The following is a 26777-nucleotide window of genomic DNA, read 5'->3' on the forward strand; positions in this document are numbered from 1 at the left end:
ATAGTAAATATCTATATGCACATGAACTTGACCATGAAAAGAAGCTGGAAAACTTCCACAACTGCATGTAGTGAATGACGTCAGAAATTAAATGAAAAAAAATATATAGCATGTATGTATTTATCATAATGAAGATGATAAATTTGTTTCTTACAGTTACAATTCTGAAGAAAACATTTTTTTCTTCCTATTTTCTTTTAAATCTTTTGCAAACCATCATCACCAGTCAATCAGCTGGACAAGTTGCAACAAATAAATAAATTCATTTATATACGGTCTATGTATATTGTTGTCGTTTAAGTTTTACAACAAAAGGAATAATTTTAATCTGCAATACGTACGATTAGTGAATGTAGTTGTTTTATTAAGTTGCAATATGAGTAGTGAAAGTGGAATTACAACAACTAGACATATCCAGTCGTAGTTAATGGAAGATGAGCAGAATTTATTAATGATAATGTACATATAAAAATTAAAAGGTTAAATGAGTTCAAAAGTTTTCATTCAATTGGTTATATTAAAATGAATGTTGTGTTATAATGAAACAAAATATTTTAATTTAATCCCGACACACATCTAAGCAATTGAATATTTCAAAACCAATAATAAACAAAAATATACCTTGTTTAATTGCATTGATCTTACCCAAAAATATTTGAGGTCTAGTGATGATTCGAAAGTATTTTTGACAATTTATTGGTGATTTTCAAACGTATAGATGCGATTATATCCTTTTAAATTTATTTCTACATTTCTATCAAGATTTTTTATGTAACCCGTTTGAAGTATGTTTAATGTAAAGAAGTTCATTGTTGAAGAGTTGTGAGTGAAAAATGCGCAAAATTCAATTATAATTTAATTATTTATAACACTTCCCAGGTATTTTCAGTTTCCTTATTGTATCACTTTTTTATTATATTTTATTAACAATTACATTTAATGACCCTGGAACTGAGCCATTTAATATTTTATTATAGAATATGTATTTATGTATATATTTTAAACAAGTATTTTTTTAATTTATTGTTAATTTATTTTTTTAAATAATAGAAGACAATTTATCGATCTATGTGTTATGATAAGAAAGTCAGACCTTAATAACTATATCATTTACTTGTGTTTTTAAAAACTAAAACAATATATTTCGTTAACATTCAATTGCTTATTAACATTTCGTTTAGAAAAACTACTTTATAAATTTTTTTTATTATTATAAGATCACAACTGATCAAAGTTCGTTGAGCTCTACTTTTAGAACCACTTGAAGAGAGCAACTCTAACATGTTAAGGAAATATTATATATAGTTAATTAATTTATATTACTACTTGTTGTTGTTCTATTTCTTTACAAAACTGTTTAAGTTTAAATTAGGCCTAAAGCCGAAATAGCCTAATATCAAATTTAATTTAAATAAAAAATACGAATATAAATTTATGGAAATTAGACAGTGTCAAACATAACTGATTAGTAAGATTAAATATACATACATGTTATATGTAGAGTAATATTCTGGTAAATATTTTTTTATATTTAAAAAAATTTAGAAATACATTGTCACATTTTTTAAGCATTCCTTCCATATACATATGTATGTACATGCATATGTACATAGTATATATGTACATATATATATTTTCAATGGAAATTAAACTGATTTTATAAAAAAATTAATAAATGCTTTAATATCTTTTGTTTAGAATCTGTAGTAAATCAACGTTTAAAAGCAATTAAATAATATAATTAATGAACATTAAAATTCTTTGTGCATTACAAGTATTAAATTGTTTAAGGGAAGAGCAAAAATTTAATTTAAGTTGGCTCCTAAAAATGTATCAGAGATTCCCATCTAAGTAATTTAGTTTTAATTGTTGATTAACTGGATCATAGGGGAAATATTTATAATTTTTAAACAAAGAACTTTTTAAAATTTTGGGCGTAATTGTAACTTACACCATTTTTTGGTTCTATTCTAATGCTAATACATACAAACATATTAAGTTTTTTTTTCAACACTGTTTATTTATACATAATAATAATGTCGTTAGCCTTTTTGTAAGAAATTTAACTAATGTTAAAATGTTTGCATGAAATTGGGAAAAATGCATATGTATGTAAATATTCACATTCGACTGTGATTTGAGATTTTTGCATTTAATATTTAAGAACAAAGATATAATAAAAAAAATCTATCGTTTCATACCAGTCTGCATACAAATACATGAAAAAAAAACTTATAATAATAAAAATAAAGTTCAAAGTTATTTGAAAAATTTTGCAACAAAAATTACTCAACGTCATGTTCATCAACGACATTACAGTCCGTGTTTCTGTATTTATTTTTAATTGCTGTAAATGACCTTAGCTGAATGCAAGTGGCTATTGACTTAACTCGCTCGATTTCTCACTGATCACTAGCAATGACCACAAAATTATCAAAAACAGTAGCATTTCAATTACAGCCAATGACATGTTGTTTCGATCTTCACACAAATCTTTCAAAGATTGATTTTTATCTGCATTGTACTATGTCATACGTTCATACATATGAACATATAATAACATAATTACACTTGAAGAATTGTAGCTTGTATTTTAATAAAAAAAAAAATAATAAATAAAATGCATCTGTATACCACGATCAATACTCTGCATAGATAAGGAGCTATTCTAGCTTATGTTTAGTACAAGATACATGTGTATATACTTGTTTAAGTTGCTGAATTGGTCTTTAGTGTATCAAGTGAGAATGTATACATATATGTTTGTACATATGTGTATGTATTTTAGTGAGACGATGTGTTTTATATTTTTTCTAAACATTTTTTTTGTAAAAATTTAACCAAAAATTAACATTCACGTTTACATTTTTTTGTTTTGCCATAAAACTGTAGTTTTATTTTTATTTGCTAAGAAGTCTCCAAAATGTTCTTTTAACTAATGGAGCCTTTAGAATTCAACGCATTTGTTGTCAGAACGCGCTGCGCGAAGGTTGTTTAATGTGTCGCATAAAATTTGTGTAACTTACGACAATATAATATTGTAAACGTTGAATTATTCAAGTTGGCTGGATTTGTGTTGCCGTGCTACTACTATTGTGTTGCATTTGAAATCAAGTCAAAGCCATGAGATATTTATTTGTCTATGTATTTTTATTAGGGGCGTGTGTCAGTGGTATGTGGTAGTTCGTGATGGTGATGTTAAATAAATGGCTAAAAGCCAGTAGTTTTAGAATGCAAAGTTTTAAAATTCCATTTTATTGCATTAACAAAAACATTAAATTACTTAAATCAAATACATGTTTCGTTTTTCACTTTAGTGTCGTTGTCTGCTGATTTATCATATAGGCGAGGACATTGTGATATCTCAATATTTAGTGTAATTCAGGAAATGCTACGAAAGGAAGTTAAAGTCCTGCTTAATCCACGTTTACGTAATTTGGGCAGTCAACGCATACATTACGACCTTTATACTCCCTATAACCCTAACCAACGGCAAATATTGCGCACAGGAGATATAAGGGCATTGCGAAACTCAAACTTTAATACCAATTGGCCAGTAAGGTAAAGTATTTGTTTGTGTACTTACATACATTAATACATACTTAACTTTGTACTTATGTAAATTCAGATTTTCTATACATGGATGGGCTGGCAAAAGTACTTCGTGTTCAAATGCCGCTATAAAGGATGCTTACTTTAGTAGGGGAAAGTTTAATGTAATTTTGGTGGATTGGAGTGATATTGCTCTTGACATTAGTTATCCACGGATTTCTCAGCAGTTTTCGGAAATTGCTGCTCAAATAGCAAAGTTTATTCGTTTTCTGCAAAAGGAGACCAATGTTGAGATGAATAATATTTATTTAATAGGACACAGTGCTGGCAGCCATATTTCGGGTTTAACGGGCAAACTTTTAAAGCCTCAAAAATTTGGAGCCATTATAGCTTTGGATCCTGCTGGTTTGGCGCAACTTGGGTTATCTGCAGATTTTCGTTTGGCACCTAATGATGCAACGTATGTTGAGTCAATTCACACTGATACTTCTCATTTGGGTAATCCAAGTGTTCAACTAAGTCAAGCATCATTCTTCCCAAATTGGGGTCAAGGCCAACCACATTGCCCAAATGCCACAGCAGCGGAATTTGATTTTGCTTGTGATCACTTCGCGGCTTTGTATTATTTTGCAGAATCTATACGTAAACCAAATTTGTTTGGAGCTATTGAATGTTTAAATGCTTCTAGCTTAAACCAGTACTATAATTGTACATGCAGTTCGGGGACAGACGAATGTCATGCTGAAGTTTACATGAGCGGAGAGCCAGCGGTGCCGAAAACTGGATTTTTTTATTTAAGCACTAAACGTAATTTGCCATATGGCTTAGAAAATGTAGTACGAATACGAAAAGTACAACCACCAAATTTTTTGGAAAGTAGTTACATATCACCCCAACTTTTAGGTGGTTTATATCAGAGCACAAGACGTTTGCTCTAATTGTATTTTTATTTTTAATAATAATTGTGAAATAAATTTTTTGTATATATGTATATTTGTAATATTAAACACAATTTTAAGTCTTTGTAATCTTATTGATCAGATAGCACGTTTAATTTTAATACAAATAAAATGTTCTCACTTACCTGACTTGGTCCAATGCGATAGGTGGTCGGGTCAATTTCGTTGGAAGACAATATTTGTTCGACTGTAATATCTTTGTTTGATTCGCCTACCAACAAACCAAAACGTCTAACAAATTCCCCCAGGGGAACAGATTCTGGAAAACCTAAACGATGTAATCTAGCGGCGTCCAAAACCTGGGATCCCCTCAACTAAATAAAAAATACAATAATGATATAATTTAATATATGTATGTATGTATGTATGTATGTATGTATGTATGTATGTATGTATGTATGTATGTATGTATGTATGTATGTATGTATGTATGTATAAGTAATCGTGAGCAGTTACGTATTTGTACCACATACCTGACTACGCAATAACGGTATATTAACCAAATCATCTTTGGCATTTTGAACAGCTAGTGTATTGGGGGAACCATTGGATGTGAATGCAGTGTGTTGTCCAGCATTATGTTGCAAAAGATAACAGTGAACGAAATGTGTACCGGTTCTTCTTAAAGTATCGATGATGCCATCGACAGTAAATTTAACTTGTAACATGATTGAATTGCGTTTTACTCCTGCAGAAGTAAAGGATCTTCTAATACTTGATACTCTTCTTAATGATTGAGTGCCCTCAAGGCCAGCAAATGAACCACAAAATACTATACCGCCAGAACTCCGGGTAAGCGAACCAATATAAAGGCGGCTGATTTCATCTCTAGACGAATCTTGAAGCAAAGAACCAGCATTGCGTATGGCGGGATGCTCTCGACTATTACGTACCCATCCATTAACACTGTACAAGACGGGATTTGTTCCTTGTAAATGCTGAAGAACAAATTGCTTTGGACCTGTGCATTTGCGCAATAATGTTTGATGCTCACGATCACCATAATGGGAAAATAAACGCTCAAGGAATGTATCGTCATTGGAATTGGGATAAATTGATTCTTCATCTAATAGCCACAATAAACCTCGTCGATCTTGTTCTCGCAGATCTCTTTGAGAAGAACGAACAACGTGGTTTTGTGGAGCTTTATCGATTAGTGAAACTAAGGGTCCTGGATTCGTATCACCCACACATTCAGTGTCAATTTCAACTAATTCCTGTGCATATCGATCACGGGGTGCGACTAAAGTGTTGTGATGAAATAACAATTGTAAACGTTCCTGTAGATAATTGTGTTTCAAGTCCGACAATGTAGCGCCTATTTGAGAACCGCAGCTTGCAGGATTTTGAAATCCTGGTGTATCAACTAAAACAATAGACGCAATGGTATGAGCTGAAGTGCAAATTGCTTTGTTTATGAGGGCTACAACCGCAGCTAGAGCTTCCGAATATAATCCAATAACTAAAGCATCTAAACTTTCCCATGCGCACTCAATATTGTCTCCAGATGTCTTCGATGGACTTGTATTGCCAGATGCGTTTACATTAAAAGCAGCGCCCGATAAATCTTCCAACGACACGCCTAATAATGCAGCTGCCTTTCGAGCCGCAGATGGATTTGCAAATTGAGTCCTTGCTGTAGGACCTGCTCCAACAACCGTCACTCCAGCCAATCCCAAATGATATATCGAAGCTAAAATACTCCAAATGCCCCTAACAGCTTTTGGATCAATATTTAATGTCTCAAATGCTTGAACTACTCTCATAAATTCTGCTGCTGCACGCTGTCGATCTTCAAGTTTTTGTGACAATGATACAAACGGGTGATTATCTTCGGCGGGTAGGCTATCAATATGCAACTCCTTTTGCAAAGATCCTGCAGCACCAGCCAACAAACGGGACATTATGTGAAAACAGTGTTCATTGTTCAACCTTCGTCCAGCTCTTTGTCTTTCGGGCAATAAAACCTGCATATATGTAAAATTGTTAAGATAAGATCCATTATAATTTACATTTTCGAGCCTCATACCTGTAAAGACGCCGATGCTATCTGTCCAGATTGATCAAAATCTAAACTCAATAACTGGGTTAAACGTGTAGCATTCGCATTTAAACATGTTTTTGCATTTCCGAAAGCCTCAAGTATGATGTTAACCGAATTCACCTTTTCAGCATTTAGGAAATTATTAACGGAACCTAAAAAGGATGAAAATTAAGGGTTAAATATAGGAAAGTCATTTTGCGGACCAATAATTTTAGAAAAAATATTATTACAATTCAAAATATGTTGGGAAACACTTTGGCACAAATACTGACACATATAAGCATTATCTGTGTCTAATAAACACTGTTTATATCAAAAAATAAACATCTCATTAATTTTAAATTTTATTTTTAATAAATATTGAAACTTTAACAACTCGTATGCTAGAGAAACTCACGGGTTAAAATGGTTTTCGTAAAATGGAGAGGCCAGATTTAATATTTTCCAAAATTGTATAAAAATTATAACCCTAATACGGCAAAAATACGTTGATATTTACGTATATATGTATGTAAAAAGAAAATTTGTTCACTATCGTTCTAATGAATTTTTGAATTATTTATTTCGACATATCTTAGCACATCAATGAAGAAAACAATATTTTAAAAATAGCAACCAGGCAAAAATATACTGATATTGACACTTACCAGCTGCCAACGCCAAGTAATAAAGTGCGTGTTTAAAACTGGTTGTTTTGCCAGAACCAGAACGACCCATGAATATAAGACTTTGGTCGCGACGAGATTCTAACATTGCCCTGTAGGCGGTTTGCGCCAAAGAATATATGTGCGGAGGCATATCTTCTGTCTTGCAACCGCGAAACATCGACACCACCTATAGAAAAAATTAAAATATTTTTAAAACTAATAATGTTCAATAACAATAAAGATAGATAATATATATATATATATGTATATATACCTTTTCAGAATATAATGATAATGGTGCCATTGGATTAACTACTAACAATGTCGGTCCTGCTTTGGTATGAATGAGATTGCTGGCGAAGCGTTGGCGTAGGCAATGTAAAACTGACGCCTCATTTAAATGTTTCAATTCACATATATCTTCCACTAAGTCTAACGATGGAGAATTTTGTTTCTCTATATCATCCTCGTCTACAGTCATCTCTTCGCCATTGTGCAAGAGTTGTATGACAACCTTGTGATTATCCAAATGGGATTTGGTCTGTGACAAACGTAAAGCAGCACAGAAACCGCCACGATGTACCAACCACACATGGTCATTATTGCAGTTTGCTTCGTTTGTAGTCGAAATAGAGTTTTCTTCCTGTGAATTTTGTTGTTGCAATTCATTTGCATTGCGAGACTGAAAAAATAACAAATTTATTAAACACTCACACAAATAATTATTTTAATGTTATTTATTGAGACAACGATTTCGTTTAGTTAAGGACATTTTTCCTAAAGAGGTTATTATTTGTAATTGTCATTTTTAAAATATTTTTCTTTCGTCAACAAAAAATTTAAAATCATTACAACATAGTAGAGAGACTAATATTAAAGTCTAATCATTCTAAAAGGCGTGTCTCTATATTAAATAATAGTGGTGGAAAAATAAAACAAGTAAGAAACAAGCAAGAAAGTCGGGCGAAGCCGACCATATCCTTTTGAAAAATAAAATGTGATTTAGTTTTTATAATAAAGCATTTGAGTTGAATTGTACCTTGACTCAGATATACATACTTAAGCCATTTATTTTTGAAATAAATTGTGGACACTTAAGTCAAATTTTGAAACAGGCTTTTTATAGGAGTTAATAAGTATCATAATGAACGATATCTCGGATAGAACAAGACCAATTTTAAATATTTTGATGGTTTAAAGAAAATAATCGTTTTTTTTTCCTATTATTTTTTACATTTGGTGAAAACCAGTAAAATTTTCATAAGTGTGTCATAAAGAGATTGTGTTTTATTTTTTACATCCAAGTATCCGATTTTCACTGCTTTTAAAATAAGATTAGGTTTAATTCAGACTTGCCAACAATAACACGCTAATGTAAAATTCATTTCACCCGAATTTGAAGTATTTCGGGTTTCTATTTCTGATGAAATCTTTTTCCACACTTTGGGTAGTGTATATAACAAGAAAACATTTTACCTCAACAACACTGTTTTTAAATATGTACTTCAACATTAGATATAGTGCGTTAAACTATTAGTGATGGAAAAACAAATGTTTTTCTATTTTTAGAAAAAACTTTAAATTTCCTCATATGTATGTATATTTTAAAAAAATAAACATTAGTGTGGTCAATTATTATTTGCTTTATTCGTCATTCGCATCTACGAACGGCGGTGATCGAGACTTATAGACATCATTTAATAGAGTAAACCAATTGAATTTGTTTCCTTAAAATTACAACCTTAATACAACTGCACTCAAAATTTAATATCCTAATTAAACGAATAAAAATTTAGAAAAAATATGAACTTTATTATCTTTATATACTCAAAAATAGAAAGTATGCACATAGTTATGAGCGGCTGTCTGTTAATAAATTTATTGGATGTGTGCACATATATTTAGTACAAACAATTATAAACAAAGCATACATTTGGAATATATGTTGTATGATACTTCAATTCAATCAGTCAATCAATTAAATACCTGACCTAACATAAAATTTATCCACCTTTTTCGTTTTCATACATACACACATAAAAAGACTTCATAAAACATTTTAACCAGCAATTATTGAAAAATCTTCAATTCAATATTTATTGTACCTTTAAGTATTTTTTGGCGAAGTTTTGAAATATTTATTGCATACTACTTTTAAATTAACCGTAAATATAATTATTTATTCAGATCAAATATTGTCAGTCCATTTACGATGTAAATAGGAATGAAATCAAAATAACAAGTTTTACCATTATAGGGGCGTATGATCACCAAACTAAACATATTTATTTATTAATGGGGGAAATGAAGAGTTCATTAACCTGAAGTAAATCAAATATAGCATAATATGACAAAGAAGACAGACACATACCAAACTAAGATATAATGATAATGATGTTAGTAATCATCATAATGATCAATATACAAATACATGCATATGCAGTACATGCATACCATAAGTATGTATGTATATGTTTAGTTTAATCAACAGCACAAGAAATGTCACACATACTTATTATACAAATACAATTTGTGTGTATTTGTACGTGGATGAGTGTAAAACACGGTTCAAACAAATTGTGGGTAAAGTTCCTACAGTAATCTGCATCGTATTTGAATTTTAGTGATATTAAAGAACTTTGTAAATATGTGCAATATATGCGATAATAATACTTATACAGGCCAACAAGAGATAAAAGGATTTAAATGAGTTTTGCTGAATTTAGAATTCAACCACATGAACTTTTCGAGATATCGTGTACTAAATTTAAAAAGAAATAAAAATATATTTTGGCCATATTTTATACATTATAACAGAAACAATTACGCTACACCTAACGTTCTTTTCCGTTTGAAATTCTAGTTCGTTAATAAGATATATTAACATATGGATTTAAAGGATTGAGTTTTGCTGAATTTAGAATTCAACCACATGATCTTTTCGAGATATCGTCTACTAAATTAAAAAAAAATAAAAATATATTTTGGCCATATTTTAGACGTTATAACAGAAACAATTATGCTACATCTAATGTTCTTTTCCGTTTGAAATTCTAGTTCTTTAATAAGATATATCAACATATGCCATGACTCCGCTATTCCTTCCATGCCGTGGAAGTAAAAGATGTACCAATCTGGTCAATCAATACTAAAGAGGTTATTGTGTTGTTGTGGCCGATAGTTCTTTATTTTGGCGAAAAAACATTTAGTTGATACAGCTGTCGCTGTGTTGATAACTAATGTGTTTGTTAGTATGTATGTTTCTTTGAAGTCTATAGTGAAGTAAAAAGTGGGCGGACTAGCAGCAGGGGGCGTGGCACCTCCCATATTACATAAATACAAAAAAAATTTTTATCTATGAAACTAATAGAACTAGATTCTTAAAATTTTGCACATAGGAATTTCATAGTCATCATTTTGGAAAAAATCAGGCATATATCAGGATGGTGGGGGTTGTTTGGAACTTCCATACAAATTAAATAGAAAAATGTGTATATCTAAAAAACTATAATAGTTCAAATACAATACAATTTTATTCGAATTTTTTTAGCTTACATAAAATCCTTATTAGCCTTTGGAAAAAATATCGATCTTTCAATTATTTACGTGGCATCTCCCATATGTGAAAAATTGTATATATGGATAATTGTTATAGTTAGAATTTTCAAACAAAAATGTTTAACGTGATGTGAAGTGTTTTACAAAATAAGGGGGTTAAGTATTACCAAGGTATGGTTAAACCTTATAAATGTATACTTGAGGCTTTTCTAAAAATTAGTTGGTTTTTGTTATTTAATGTCAAAACAAAATTACAAATTTTGAATGAACCGCTCATGGTTTATTATGAAAAAATATTGAACATTTTAAAGAGGTGCTCATTAAATAATAACGTGTAAATGAAAAGGCTAAATGAAGTTTTCAGTCGGGTTTATTGAAACTTTTCTTGTTCTATATTAATGTGCGTATGTATATATTCATACATATAAATATGTATGTCTGAAAACTTCCGCATAAATACATATTTTTAAATCTGTAAGAGGTTTTCAATGAATAAAATAATCTTATCATTATATGAATATTCAAATTTACGCACATATATAAAGATGTATTTCTAAAGTAGTTTTAATCATTGAATATCGTAACAGTGCAACAACATAATAATTAAATTACCACTGGGCAAATCGCCAACGCAGTTTTAACCCATATAATATTAAAACATTTCTCCAGCCGTATCTTCAAACAAGTTTTATTTAGTGAAAAGGTTTTTAACAAGGTGGAGCATTAAAAACAAATACTTATATAATTCTTAACTTTACTTTGAAAGGGAAACAAGTTTTATGTTCAATAAAATACTATAGCCGTTTTATATAGTTTAACCTAACTTTTAAAAATTAATAAAATTTTTATGAATTAAGAGCCATTTTGTCCTTAAAGAGAGCGTCGTGTATGTTTACCGATAAATTTATTATAAATAACACTTTATAGTTTACTACAACATTTGCATTTTTGCAAGTAGTAAAAGTTATAATTTAAAATTAATATGAGTTTAATAAAATTTCAAAATCAAACCTTTTTCTTAATAGTTTCATCAAAATTTTTGAAATGTCCGTTACTGATAGTTGAACCGCAATAGCGCATGTAGAGCGAACGCTCCCATAATGTTTGCCATGAAATTGTGTCGTTACGACGACGCAATGATGACCGAAATACTCTATTATTTAACATGGCGTTGGCTGAAGATGATGATGTTTTGACTCCAGCTGCTGCACTATTCCATGGAGGTCTAATGTTTGTCGTTGCAATGGGAACATTTTTACAATTTCCATTTGATTTGCTGTTTGTACGAAAGCTTCGATACTTTTGTGTACGTTCAAAGGTGGAAAGATTCGAAGGAATTGGAGAATGACGGTCATACTCAGAATTTTGTTCACCTTCACTATGTAAACGAATTCTTGTACTAGATATACTAGACGATCTTTGCAGAAATGGTGATGGTGCGTTTTTGTTTGTCCTTTTAGAAGGTAATGGAGATCTGCTATCGAGGCAATTTTTACTGCCCTGGACATAGATTTCTTTTGAGCCTTTTCTAATTATACACTTTGGGTCACCGATATGAACAGGGGAATCCAAAGTATTCCATACAAGTGAATTTTGATGTTCAGATCCACTGTCACTTATGTTCTCTGAACTAATACTGCTTTTTCGTTGCGATTTTTCTCCTCTAGGCGGAGGAATTGGCTTATTAAGTTTTGATTTCATTGTGCCACAAGCATGAGCTTTTCCTGTACATCCTTTGTGAAAAGCCGGATTAAGACCTGAACCTGGTTGAGCAGGTGTGGCCGGAATAATGGGTGCTCGAAGAGTGTGTTCAAAACTTTTTGGCAATATAAACATGTTAAGTTGTCGATATTTTAACTTTTTGATTTATGGCACTTTTATGATTTTCATTTCAATGTTCTTTATTTTTTTTCTTTGTTATTTACTCGTTTCACACAAAATAAGTTCGTTGTTAACTTTACTTTTTAATACAATTATCACTCACCAATTGTTGGTTTAATGAATATATTGTTAATTAATTTTCAAATATGTACACAATTATTTCCTATAAAACAACATTTGAGTTTATTTCAGTTCTACTAAATTAACAAAAAAAAAAGAAATAACAACTTCCCAAACCCAGCATATTGAAAGATCCAAGATCATATAAAACGCCAACAGCAATTTACCACTGTATGGCATTTACAGCAGCGAAAATATTTTTAGAACACAAAAAACACATGAGGTAAATCAACTTATTGCTGTATTCTATTAGTTTTAAATTTGGTGCTAACTATAAAATGCTACTTCAAACAGTTCACGTTTCCTTTTCAACTTAAGGCTTAAGTCCGAAAAAAGAAATGAAATTCTAAAGTTTAGTTAATCGATTTGACAAGTGAAGCACCCATTTGTCTTTGGTAAACAATACACATTATCCATATTTTGTATGTTTTTTTTTATTTATTATACTTTTATGTAAATATTTAGCTTCCATAGACTTAATTTGGTTTAAAAAAAAAAAAAATAAAGAATATTTGTCTATTAGTGCGGAATGCTTGCAAAACTCAAGTTGTCGGTTTAATGTGAAATCAAACGCAAGTAAATAACTCTAAGTACAACTTTGCAATGATCGTAACCTTGAGTAGTTTTGAGTTAAACAACTGTATAATAGATATAACAACAGTAAGACTTTCAAGTAAACCTACTTAGTTTAGATGCTGATTGTTGGTTGGCTGGCTGGTGGGTTGTTTTCAATTCGACTAGATATAAATATATGAACAAAAGCACATACACACATATATATGTATGAATATATGTGTAACAATATCATATTTCATTTATTTATTTGTTAGTTTTTAACTCGACTATTTGTTATAAAATATCAAATAAAATTTATACTATTTATGGATGATACAATTAAGAATGTAACAGTAAATAAATGCATTAAAAATTTTAGCGTTTAATGTAAAAAATTATTTAACTACATCCACAGAAATATTACTAAAAATTATTAAAAAATCTAATGTTTTTTTTTTTTTGTAACTTCTTAAATGCTGCTAGCGTATGAGTGATATCCTTACACACTTACTGCTACGAACATAACAATGTATGTAACTCTCAAATGTCGTTTTTTATTAGAAACTTAATTATGAATTAGAAATATAGTATATTTTTCTAATATTAATAATAAACCATGTAACAAAATTTAATGCATTTTTTTAATAATAAAAGAACAGATGACGTTATTGATACTTTAAGGAAATATAATTAGCTAAATAACAAATAAATTAATTGACACGTGAGGCAACACAAAAAGCTGTGAAAATTAACGATACACTTTCCAGTAACATCTTAGTAAATATTTTTAATAAACACTAGTTATGTAATAACGTTGGTTATTAATATGTATTGAAATTTCTTTAAATAAATATGTAAACTAACTGATATATGCACATTTTATTGTATGTAATGATAATTATAATATTTGGTTACATTATATTCGGATTTTTCATCGACGCGGAATATTTGAATGAATAATAAAAATATTGGTCACTGCTAACAATGCTTTATTTTTATGAATGATCAACTACCGATTGATCTAATCAACGGTCAATAATTGAAGTTAATAACTGCGCTTACAGCGACGATGTATCAATCGTTCGTACATAGAAACGGTTTTAAACATACTGATGTCTAGACAAATGTATTCCCCACAAACGACCAAATGACTTCAGTTGCAATAACAGATACAACAACAAAAACAAAACAAAAAAAAAGCTTCATACCTAAACAACAACAACACAATAACAAGAGCAGATACAACAGAAGTAATAGCACCATAATATATGGGGGATTTTAGAAAAGATTTGTTCGTTCGCCTATTTGTGTGTAGTAGGTTAAGTTAGCTCTGATGTAGGGAAGAAATCATACAAACACACACATATCTATACATATACATACATATATACATTTGTATATGTACATATGTTTACCATATATTTTTGCTGGCTGGCTGACTTTTTCTCATTGTTTTTGTTAGTTTTTTAAAGTTGTTTTTGTGGTTGCAAAGTAGACTCACAAAATATTGTTTAGTTTGTGTTCTGTTGTCTTTTAAATATTTGTTTTCTTTTATCTAGCCACACATACAATTACATGCACGCTCACACTCTATCCATTATACAAATTGAGTAATTCAGAACCACAGTATTATTCAACGATCTTTGTACATTGCTGTTTTTTTTACAGTCCACCTTGTTTATAACAAACATTATGTATTAGAACTTCAAATTTAAAATTCCTTATTGAAATAATAAAGTGCTTATTAACAATTTTTTTAAAAGAGCTTGCGGTCTCCATGTTCGTCATAACCAAATTCAACTTTAATACATAAACAGAGTATTATAAGTTTGTTTAATAATTTACGTAGGTTCAAATAGGTGTGTTTTAAAATATTCGTATTATTACATACATGAAAACAGATGGGAAAAACGTCCCTTAAGTAAAATTTTCTTTAAAGTGGGACAAATCATTCCTTTAAATCTCAATCAATAAATAAGTTGCTTTATATTAACATTAAAGTAATGTACGTAGATTTTATTTTAATGGTCCATTATTGAAAGATTCCACTGCTCTAAACTATAGGTACATATTCAAATATGTAATATTAATAAATTTGTTTGTATATGTTTCATATTGTAGATTAATGTAACGAGTTGCATTTTAATTAAAACTACAGTGGTGTTTTACATAATATGGGAACTATCTTAAGATATGTACTCGATTTTATTTGAAATGAATCTTTCAACCAATGTGAAAAGTATATATTTAATGCTTTTTATATACATGGTCAGAAATCTACCCTGGCCTCTTAGTAGTATTCCAAAATTAAAATCAAGAGGAATTATTTAAATAGATCCACGCGTTTGGTTGTAATTACTTTTGGCCAAATACAGAAATATAATTTCCTATAGTGCTGTGGTATAGTGTATAATAAGCAAATCTTTTATTCTTCGATCCAATAATGAATATACATATATATATTGAGAAAACTAATGATTTTTGTATAAAAAAAACAAAGGCTTTATATCAACAAAAGATATTAGATATAACCAACGTATTGGTTATATCTATTTAATATATAAGAAAATATTCTGTTGTTTAAAAAATATATATAAACTTTGCCCTTCTTGTTTGAAACTTCGTTTATATCAAAAATATTTAGTTATGCGACATACAGCGAAAATAAAAAAGAAACATCTTTCACACCAAAATGATTTAGAATCTGAGGTTGAGATAGTCCGCGAAACGCACAAGTGTTGTTAATTTAAAGAAAAAGTATTTGAGAAAATGGATTGCAATACGAGAACTTTTTTATATAAAATATTATTTAGACTTACCTTTATCCGTTTACTTGCACTTCGTTTTAAAGTGTTGCAATTGTTAACATTGAGAAGAGCACGATCAGAATCGTCGACATCATTTATATTATTTTGGGGCATGCAACGACGACTAAGTTCAACTAGTTCAGAAACGGGTTGAACCTAAAAGATTTTGGAAATATTTATAAAATAATAATATATACAATGATAATATGTATGTATCAATTGACTTACTTCAACAGTAACGGATTCTCCACTATTCCTAATCATTTCAATAATTATTTCCCGTGATAAATCACATACAGGAGTTCCATTGACTTTCAGTAAACGATCACCAGGTAACAAACCGGTAGAACTACCACCAGCTCCGGGTTCCGCAAAAATTACAGGTTTAAAAACCGGATTTGCCAATGATTCTGTACGATCCAAACAAATGGCCTTACGTAAACTAAAGCCAAAATCTTGACGGGGAGACTTTTTGCGTCGAATAGTTAATGATCTCGGCGGTGGTAATTTAACCAGCTTAATTGGAGGAAGGGGTAAATCAGTATCTTCAAATGCTTGCACTCTAGACCATCGCTCTATACCCTGAGATTCTCCAATGGGGCTTAGTGAAAATGGAGGCGTGGCAAATGAGGAATTTGTGGTATCTGTAAGACTATCGGCGCTTGGGGAGGGTGAGGTCATTACTCTAAGATTTGCATGTGGAACATGTGTTGTATAACGAGCACTGGTTGGCAAAGTCATGGCCCGTTGTATACCGCCTTCATCGCTTCGTAAACTTTCTACTGACGTAAATGATGTTCCATGTTGACTTGAACTCGAGCCAATAGATCCAGCTCCACCCATACTTCGATTACCATCAAAAATCATTTCATTTTGAATTGTATTACGAATCAGGGCATCTGGAGATGCCACCGTTATTTCCTCGTGTATATTACTAATATTACTGCGAGATCCTTTAAGAATACCACGTTTAGGTGGTTTTGGTGGAACAGGAAGCATGAAACGACTCTGAAATTTCAATAATAGACAAGATTAGTAGTTCACAGACAAATGGTACAAAGATTTTACTCACCTTCGAGACGTCTCCTATAGCTCCCATGTAAGCTGATGATTCTGCAATGGAATGTATGCTCGTATTGCCGCTACCATTATATCGACTCTCTATAGTCGTGTTTACAGATGCTACAATTTCCTCATTTCCCCGATCTAATTCACTGCCACCAGAAGCATCCGCGTTTAATGCCGCAAAAAACTCAGCACTATAATCTGCTGTTATTCCACTGGGCAATTTTTCCTTTTCCTTACGACGGCCTCTTATTTTAAGCGAACGTCGAACCTGTATTGCAAAAGAAAAACTCTTTAAATAGTCTTAGATTTTTTTGGTTTCTTACATGTATTGCCTCATCCAGTCTCAATAACTCCTCGGTGCTCATACTGCCGGGAACCCCCGATGCATGTTTGCCTTCTTTGCGTTGTTTCTTTTCACGCTTCCGTTTTTCTTTTTCTTCCCTCTCTGCCTTCTCCCTATCGCTAGCACTTCCTGATGCCACTGATACGCCTTTTTTCATAAAATTAAACATCTTAAAAACGATATAAGAATAATTTGTTCAAACTTCTGTTTGTCTGCTTTCTTGTAACGAGATATTGAGATTCGAACCTTTCAAAGAATTCACATAGCGTGTTTAAAACACATACACATGTATACTTAAATGCACTAAATGTCCTTAAACTAGAACGAAAAACAAAGGTACAAAAAGGATGTGAACATTTGATGGAATTATTATTTATTTTTATTATTAATATTTTCGATATTATCAATCGAAGTCACACATTCCATTGACACTAACTATCTATATTTGTGGGTGTGGTTACTTTTTTAAGAAAATCGTTATTTTTTCGTTATGTATTTTGCAATATATTATTGTGTTTGTTGTCTGGCTTACAAACCAGGCTATCAATATCTAACGGCTTGTTGTGTTCTTTTATGCGTTTTGTTGTTTCTTAGATTTTTTTTATTCGCGTGTTCTTTTAATATAGTTTTCACTTTTTGTCTAAGACACATTAAAATACACAATATAAGTAGTTTGTATGTACATAGCCCAACATACTACCTATATGTGCAAAATTTTATAGTTTACTCTTAATTGTTTATTTTTCCTACAAAAAGAAAAAACAAAGATTTGCGGTTGGTTTTTCTCTTAAAGATTCAGCCTTCATGTTTACTTTTATTTATGATTTATGTGCATTATTCTGAGATCACATTTGCAACTTTCTATTATCTACCGAATAAAAAACATTCATGCATACAGGAAACCGACAACCGACTTCTAAATTTGTGTGCAACAAACACAGCCCCAAGGGCTGTATTACAGTTATTTCAATATTCCCAAAGATTTTACCGTATCGTTTTAGAAAAATATAAAGGATAATTAAAATATTATTTAGTTCATCTGGTAACACTGATGTCTTTATCACGTTACAGTTATTTGTTTATACGTAGATATGAGCATTTGTTAATATTTAAATGATTTTATTTTTATCTACGCAAGTCAATAAATATCTTAATTATTAGCAAATTGTTTATAATTCTATACACGTACTTTTTTATTTAATTTTACTTTGTTTTGGTTTCACATTAAGGTCTTTAGTTAGTACATTTTATCATTTGCTTTTTCAAACGTACGTGTGAACGAGCGTAATTATATTATTAATCAATGCTCTTTAACTTTCTTTTTTATAATTTAAAGGCTACAATTTATCATGAATAAGTCAAATAAAAATATTTACATATTTGGTGTGCAAAATAAAAATAAAGAAGAAACCGTGATACAAAATACAACACTGTTGTTTTAGTGATGTAAACTATAGTAGAAACAAATTAGTCGATTAATTTTTATACACTACCAAAATATTCACTTTAAAATTTTAGTCATTTTAGAAATAGTAAATGAAACTCTCCTGAGAAATCTTACGCTTTAAAAGTTATTCTTGAAGGTTCGGATTTTCGAAATTGCAATGGCAAATGCTGCTTTTAACTTTTAAAGAAAAATGTAATGTTCTCTCATTACAAAAGTCAGCAGTGAGGTTTTAACATATATTAAAACAAAACGAGACTATATATTCAAATAGGAACAACAGAACTTTTAACAGTATTGTGTTTTTGACGAGAAATTCCAAATTACAAAAAGATTAAACAATTAAATGATCAAATTTTAAATTATATAAATTTTCAGAAAGTTGGAAATTAGTATAAAAGCCCATTAACAGTATTCTCTGCTACAATAAAATAATCGCTTGGACTAAATTAAGAATTTATGCTAAATTTCACTTAATTGGTGTATTAAAGGCACTAAAAAAGTTCTTTGAATAACCGAATACCGATTCGTTGTCATTTTGCAACATCACTACTATCCACGTATTTTTGGAGAGACTCACACTCACGTACATACACATACTCATTCAATCAACAAAAGAAAATCAATGCAAACAAATATGTACCATCTAATAACCAGTATTGCACAAATTAAATATGTTTTTCGCAAATTTTCTTTTTCTCAATACTTATCCGCATATTTTATTTTCTTGTTATTATACGTTTTTTTCACTTTTGCCATTGAGTTAAATCGATGTCAACAAATTACAACATAGAACATTAGATGATTTCACCCATTTTTTTCATATTGATTTTTAGCACAACAATTTTTTTCAAAAAACAATAACAACAAAATCAAGTTTCACCTTTTTGTTGTTATACCTGCAACACCTTAAAAAGAACTTTACATTGATGTTTTGAGTTATATTGTACAACGTAGCATTTTTTTATCTATAATTTTCTTTTTATTTATTTCACTATAATAGCACTAAGTACAAATTATTCACCTTATACAAAATTTACTACTTTTATTACTTTATTTACTTGTAAATTCAATTAAAAAAATAAGTATGCGGAACTAACTTTAAACTGCGAACTGATTTTTATTCAGAGACCTGCGCTGAAAAATTCAACGGCGACGGCTAACACTAAAATGTTTGGCGGCGCCTTTAAAACTACAGCAAAATGTATTTGAGAAAAAACATTTTAAATCTATACCATAGTATTGGAGGTACTATTTTTAACCATTTTTATATCCATTACCTTCTTTTGAAGAATATATATAAGTAAAATATAATATTATATATATAAATAAAATATAACTTTCCGACAATATAATTCTTGATCTTTATATATGGTTGTCAGTTTTTTCTACTGAAATCAATTTTCTCAAGATATCAGATTCCTCCAAGATACAAATTTTCAATAATTTAATCAGATATACTTCCAGGAAGTTTGCTATTTAAATACTCGAGAAAAAGTTGGGAATAATAAATTATTTATTTTTTTTTTTGCGACGGCTTTAAAATTTTATCGGCGGTTGAGTCTTCGAGAGACTCTGTTTCTTTAGATAAAATTTTAATGCCTAAATGCCACAGCTGTATACGATTGTAGTAAAGTACTAAAACGTGAAATAGAAATAAATGGTATTAAAAAAGGTATGCTTTTATACCGCCAGATTCAAATAGCCTTATATGATTTTAAAAGTTGCCGTTATATATAATTAAATTAATTCACAATAAAAAATGATGCTTGTAAAATAATGTTTAATTGTACATATTATATTGCAATTTAATATATGATTAGAATCACGTATTTCTCTTTTGGCAAAAGAGAAATATAATTATACCAACTACTATCAATAAATTGTTAATCAAAATATTGAGTTATGTTAGTATGAAGTAAATAGCGATGTACCGTATTCATATATTTTATGTTTATACATTAGAGGAGTCCAAAAAATAGCGATTTTGCTCAGACGCCTCTTATTTTATGTATTAGTGTCTAAAATTAACTGATATTTAGTCAAATCAGATGCGGAAAGCGATTGGAAAGTGTAAAATTGGTAAATTTTAGGACTTTTTTGTTTTTTCAAATATGTTGCTATTGAAATTAACTTTTTTTAACATTTCGTCCAAATCTTATCATCGAGAGAAAATTTTCTATCCAACGAGATATAAAGAATGTGTAACAAAAAACAAACAATAAAGTTATTGAAAATATCCCAAGCCATTTATTAAAATAATTATGCATTTTTGCATTGCTTGGTCTACTTATTGCATACAGAAATGGTGTGAACAAAAATGGCTTCTCAAGAAAGCATTATTTAGTCGTTGTTGGCACATATTTGTAAAAAGAAAATACCTATAACTTAGTTTTTTTCGCTCGATATTAATATTTTATATATTTTTTTAATTTTTGAAGAATTAAAAAGTAGTTTTATTCTCCCAATTTTACATTTTTCAATCGAGTTCCAGCATGGGTTCCCGTTATTCGATTCGGCTAAAATTATACACCAGTTAGTTTTAAAAACTAATGAACTAAAAAGGCGCTTCTAAGCAAAATCCATATTTTATGGACACCTTTAATATACAGACATATGTATATTTATTAAAACATAGGTATTAGTTTAAATTATTAAATTATTTTTAGTGGAATACTTATAAAAACATTTTATACATAACTTTACATACGTACTTAATATACATGTCTTAATCAGTTATATAATCAAGGAAAACAAAAATAACATTTATAAAAGTCGAAATAAAAACTTAAAAAATTTTTGAAAGGACTATTTTTACATATATGTACATATAACCATCTAACCACAACGTTAAATATTATTTCATATTTATAATACATTCATACATGTTAAAAATTTATCTTAAAAACATCAAATCCATTGGTACTTTCTCAAACAGACGATTCGAAATTTCTCGGAAAATTTTTCCAAAACTCCTGGCGTATCCAGTTTTAAGTTCATTAAACACAGTTTCCCAGTTATCATTAAGAAAACGATTCATTGTTTGTGAGAGTGTGGCATCATTAAAGAGATTTTCAAAATGCATATAGACACGTTTTGGATCAAATGAAACACGATAATCCTTTAGGCGCATATACTTTACACCATCCTTTTCGAAAGGCTCACCAATCAAACGATGTTCGATTTTCGAGTTTACAAGTGTTATATTTGCACGACCGTTTCCAGTAATAGGCAACAATAGTATTCGGCCAGACATTTCATAATCTCCTATCATTTCGATACGGTCTGTTACACTGTCACAGATGATGAGATGATTGTCCAAATCGGTTCTGCAATATTATACAAGATTATGAGAAGGTTCCGTGAAAAACGGCATTAATTATTTTATCATTTTAGTATACCACAAATAAATTTTAACCAATCAGAGAATTTAAATGTTCAATACAAATTACTACTATGTACTTCTTTAAAAATAAAAATAATTATACGAAAGACTCCACGTTCTCTACCAATTTAATTAAACTAACCTCAAACGATTAATGCAAATAACACATAACTTGAAATGAAATCGAAAGCAAATAATGTTGATAATAATTTCCCAAATTTCGACTGAATAAATAAATTTTTAAAATTTAAAAAAATAGTTTCTTGAAACCGTGATTAAGCATTTCGAAATTTATATTTTTTATATTTATTAACAGTTAATACTTTAATACTTGTACAAGTGTATATTCATACATAAATGTTTACAATTTTTTTTTTTTTTTGCTGTACAAACCTGTATCTTGTTATTTTACTTGTCGATATCATATCATTAACTAAGACATTTTTCAATGTTTGTCTTAGATTGATTGGTGCTGTTCCTGCATCTATAACTAGTGATTTTACAGCCAATGGTTCCAGTGGTGGAATTCCAAATTCTTTATTCCCTAAAATAGATAAATTACATAAAAGTGTTGTTTTTAATTTGCCATTTAATATAGTCTTCATTTCTTACCGGTTTTTAATATTTGGATTGCCTTGTTTACCGCATCTACAAGACATTTATCAAAACTTGAATCGCGTTTGCATTTATTAAAATCCTCAGCTATAGAATGAAATAAAGAAAAATATATTAAGTAAGTATATAGTTTTAATATATAGGACATAAATACATACATATGTATGAATTTTCATATATAGGAAAAATATGATTTTTAAATGTATTTAAATAAAATTCCTTTTCACATACACACATACATATTAATATTAATTGTATTATTAATGTGTATTGGAAATTGTGAAAAGGCAGCATAAGATAATAATTTAAATCAATTCTAATGTGAACGTATTTAGTTTTGATATAAACGCAATTTAAAATTTTAAACATGGTTATGAAATAAAAAAAATGCGTGTAGAGCAGTAGAATCGCTTAGAACGTTATTAAGTTATTTAAACCACTAAAAGCTGAACGTGTACATTTTTTAACAATTAAAATTCAAAAAGCATTGTATTTTTATTTTATTTTAACAATAAATGCAAATTTTTTGTTGTTATTAATGTTTTCCGTATATGGTAAATGGAAAATTAATAGGTCCTCTTGAACACACTTTCAACGAGGTAATAAGTGCTTGTATAATATGTAGTTAATTTAAAATAATATTATTAATTAAAATAATTGTTCAAACTAAAAGAAAATCAAAAAAAAAATATATCTTCAAAATTTAAAAATATCATTTTATGTTTATACGAACAAAAGAACATCTAAGTTTTAAATATGAAGATGTGGTTATTTTAATAAATTCTAGCCAATGTGTAATATATTTTGACGTTCGCTGATTATCGGAATTATTATTATTATTATTAAAATTTTATAGATTTAACAATAAAAAGTTTTGTTAACTTGCAAATTAATTAGGACTAAAAGCAGCAAATCAAAAAATTAATATCAATTCACACCTTACTTTATGCAATGTCATATACAATCTGAATAATGATTGATAACTCAACAAAGATGTCAAAAACTTATATATAAAAATGAATATTCAAGTATCTATGTCTTAATTATGTAGACAACTGTAACCAGTTTTGAATTATTCTTTTTTTAATAATTTCCTTCTTTTGGAGTATCATTATACCGGTAAACAATAAAATAGAAATATTAAAACACAAAACAATTTCAGTTAGCCTAGGTCAGTTTCTAACTAAATCTATAGATGTATGTATATAATATGTATGTATGTATGTTTGTTTACTCATAAGTACATTAGGTGTATAACTTTTGTATATATTTTATATATTTGTATATAATAAGTATTAAAGAACCGTGAATACTAATTTGAAAAATAGTTATACCCTTAATGTAAAAAAATATTTTGTATTACTGAAATATATGTACATATTTAAAAAGATAGCAGTGGGCTTGCTAGATCAGCATCATCAACTTCATCATTATTATTTTTTGTCTATTTCTGCTTTAAGGCTATTATTAATTTTATTTTAAAATTATTTATTTATGTATGTTTTTTATTATTATTTTATTAACAAATAACGTTTTTTATTTTTGTACGTATTTCAACTTGACATTGAACAATATTTCGTATTCGGACTGCTTAGTTTTTGTGGATTTTATAAAACAAGTTTTATATCGTAATCTCAAATTTAATAATATTTCTATTAAGAGGTAATAATGCATCTAACTAAACGGAATTTTTTAATTACATACAATTAATTTTTGTAGCAATCCAAGAAATCTTTTTTTTATTCTAATACAAAACAATTAGCAATAAAATGTATCTTCATTAATCTTTAGCATCTAAAGCTTTTTTCATACAAAACTCTTGGGATTAATAAACTATGTACATAATTACTCTATAACATATGGGATAATATTTAAATTATTTTTTAATTAACTTGGAATATTTTTATGTTCATCACTTAACATTTCATATCATCAAATGAAAAAAGAAAGAAACATATTGTTTATGTGAAATAAATAAAAAAATCAGTTGATTTTAAAATCTTTTGTTAAGTTTTTATTCAACTTTCTTTGTTAGTTTATTAAGGTTCAAATTTGTATCTAAATTTCGTACTAGTTCCCATAATCAGGCTGAAATAAATTCTATCGTATTTTAGTACAATTTTATTTTTGGTAATCTGAGAGAAGACAAAATATTACGAATATTTTTGATATCGTCAACATTATATTATGTTCATTTCATCTTAGATTTGCAAAAAATTTCGATTTTCTCGAAATTTATTTAAATTTTTTTAGTTTAGAAAATTTTCATTTTAGCTAAGCCTTAATTATATATTTATGTACATACATCTTTAAAATCATAGAAGTAATGATAATTAGAAATATTTTTTAAAAGTCGAAGAATATCTTGGAATTTCCAGAATATTTTAATATATTTTTTTAATATTTTAAACAATACCTAATACTTGTTATGAAATAGCTTAACGGCTAGTTAACGTTGGCCCAATATAAAACTTACGCAAATCTTTTGCAGCACAATAAGTTAAAGCTATCAGTAGCAATAGTGCAATACTATGAATTATTCTGTTATACATGTTTAGATTAAAAATTTATTGTTTGTAATTTATATTTATATTTATATTTATATTACACTTTTTGCAAAATAATATTCAATGGGGTTTTAAATACATATAACTTTTTTATTTTGATTTCTTCGTATATTTTTTTTAATATTTAACTACTACACTTTGAAAAATGCTGTTTATTTATTAACCGAGTTTCGCAAGACGACCGTAATGGATGGACCCGGTTTGATTTCTGAAGTTATTATCACTTAAATACTAGCAATACAATGAACGGGATGCTCTCTTGCTGGAAGCTTTTATACAAAATGCTTTAATAAAATACTACATACTTACTTACCTATAAATTACAAACATATGTACATACATACATATGTAGGTATATAAAATTTTAACATATATTGTACATATGTATATAAGTATGATTGTAGCTAAGACTTGTTTAAAATATGAACGCACATACATTGATTAACCGTAGACTTTTTGTCTTTATTCTCTGTAAAATAAAGAATTAACAAATCTAAATAAAACTAAAAGAGAGTGAGAAAAAATTCACACATTTTATGTTTTACTTGTGATAATAAAAGTGTTGAAAGGATTTAAGTGATAAATCTACAATTATGAAAATTTGGAATTTAAATAACTCGGCAGTTCTAAATTCTTATATGATCGGAGTATTGAGCTGTATCGCAGTCGTTACGAACTAATGCTATGTATACACGGCTGTTAGATCTTACAACGTTTGCAGTAAAATGTGCAGAAAATGTCTAATAATACTGTCAACTTACATATTTTGTCTTGTAATATTTTAGGTAATGTTTTTTCTGCCAGCGTTGCAAAAGATAATTTGTAAGCTCAGACGATTATTAGACATTTTCTGAATATTTTACTGACAACGTTGTAAGATCTGACAACCGTGTTTCACTGCTTTTACTATATAAATATTAACATTTTATGATTTGCATTCAAACTTTATAGATATGTATGTACATAGGCGTTTTATGTATGTAGCTCCAAACATTGATTTAAAATTTAAAAGGATGCAAGGGACATACTTATTATGTATATAATTTTACACATATATAGGACAATTTTAAAATCCGCTGTAGCTGATATCGCAAGTGCATTGTTGATCATTATAACCTACAAAACTGCAGGGTAATGCACTTATTATAAAAATGACTCGAATTTACTCTCACTATCTTATTTCATTCATTAAACATCGAATGTAAGCTTTTGGGCTCAAATATTTCGCCACA

General features: G+C 29.0%; 3 protein-coding genes across 6 annotated transcripts in view; 1 reads left to right on the forward strand and 2 right to left on the reverse strand.

Annotated features, from left to right (window-relative positions):
• LOC111690226 (unconventional myosin-XVIIIa) overlaps positions 1-20021 on the reverse strand; it is a 48094-nt gene extending 28073 nt beyond the window's left edge. The window contains exons 1-11 of one of the 4 annotated variants that reach the window (XM_046948506.1): positions 20003-20021; positions 17781-17852; positions 17515-17703; positions 17196-17459; positions 16352-17131; positions 16136-16279; positions 7477-7884; positions 7203-7389; positions 6541-6707; positions 4985-6478; positions 4637-4825 (exon numbers count right to left, since the gene is read on the reverse strand). In XM_046948506.1, coding sequence (XP_046804462.1) covers positions 4637-4825; positions 4985-6478; positions 6541-6707; positions 7203-7389; positions 7477-7884; positions 16136-16279; positions 16352-17131; positions 17196-17459; positions 17515-17703 — 3822 coding nt within the window. In that variant the 5' untranslated portion in view covers positions 17781-17852; positions 20003-20021. Of the gene's footprint in view, positions 1-4636; positions 4826-4984; positions 6479-6540; positions 6708-7202; positions 7390-7476; positions 7885-11771; positions 12805-14231; positions 14406-16135; positions 16280-16351; positions 17132-17195; positions 17460-17514; positions 17853-19861; positions 19939-20002 lie in introns of those variants that run through there. The other 3 variants (XM_046948505.1, XM_046948507.1, XM_046948508.1) reach the window with 3 other exon arrangements.
• LOC111690277 (phospholipase A1 VesT1.02) lies at positions 2933-4592 on the forward strand. Its single transcript, XM_023452732.2, has 3 exons — positions 2933-3172; positions 3318-3561; positions 3629-4592. Exons 1-3 carry the CDS (start codon positions 3124-3126, stop codon positions 4488-4490), a joined length of 1155 nt encoding a protein of 384 aa, XP_023308500.2. The 5' UTR covers positions 2933-3123; the 3' UTR covers positions 4491-4592.
• Positions 20022-20741: 720 nt separating the features above from the next.
• Positions 20742-25787, reverse strand: LOC111690220 (protein takeout). Its single transcript, XM_023452666.2, has 4 exons — positions 25455-25787; positions 22976-23065; positions 22757-22907; positions 20742-22307 (listed from the first exon to the last, which is right to left on the reverse strand). Exons 1-4 carry the CDS (start codon positions 25528-25530, stop codon positions 21875-21877), a joined length of 750 nt encoding a protein of 249 aa, XP_023308434.2. The 5' UTR covers positions 25531-25787; the 3' UTR covers positions 20742-21874.
• Positions 25788-26777: the final 990 nt, after the last annotated feature.

The sequence above is a fragment of the Lucilia cuprina genome, chromosome 4 (assembly GCF_022045245.1).
Source record: "Lucilia cuprina isolate Lc7/37 chromosome 4, ASM2204524v1, whole genome shotgun sequence".
NCBI classification, from domain to species: Eukaryota; Metazoa; Arthropoda; class Insecta; order Diptera; family Calliphoridae; genus Lucilia; species Lucilia cuprina.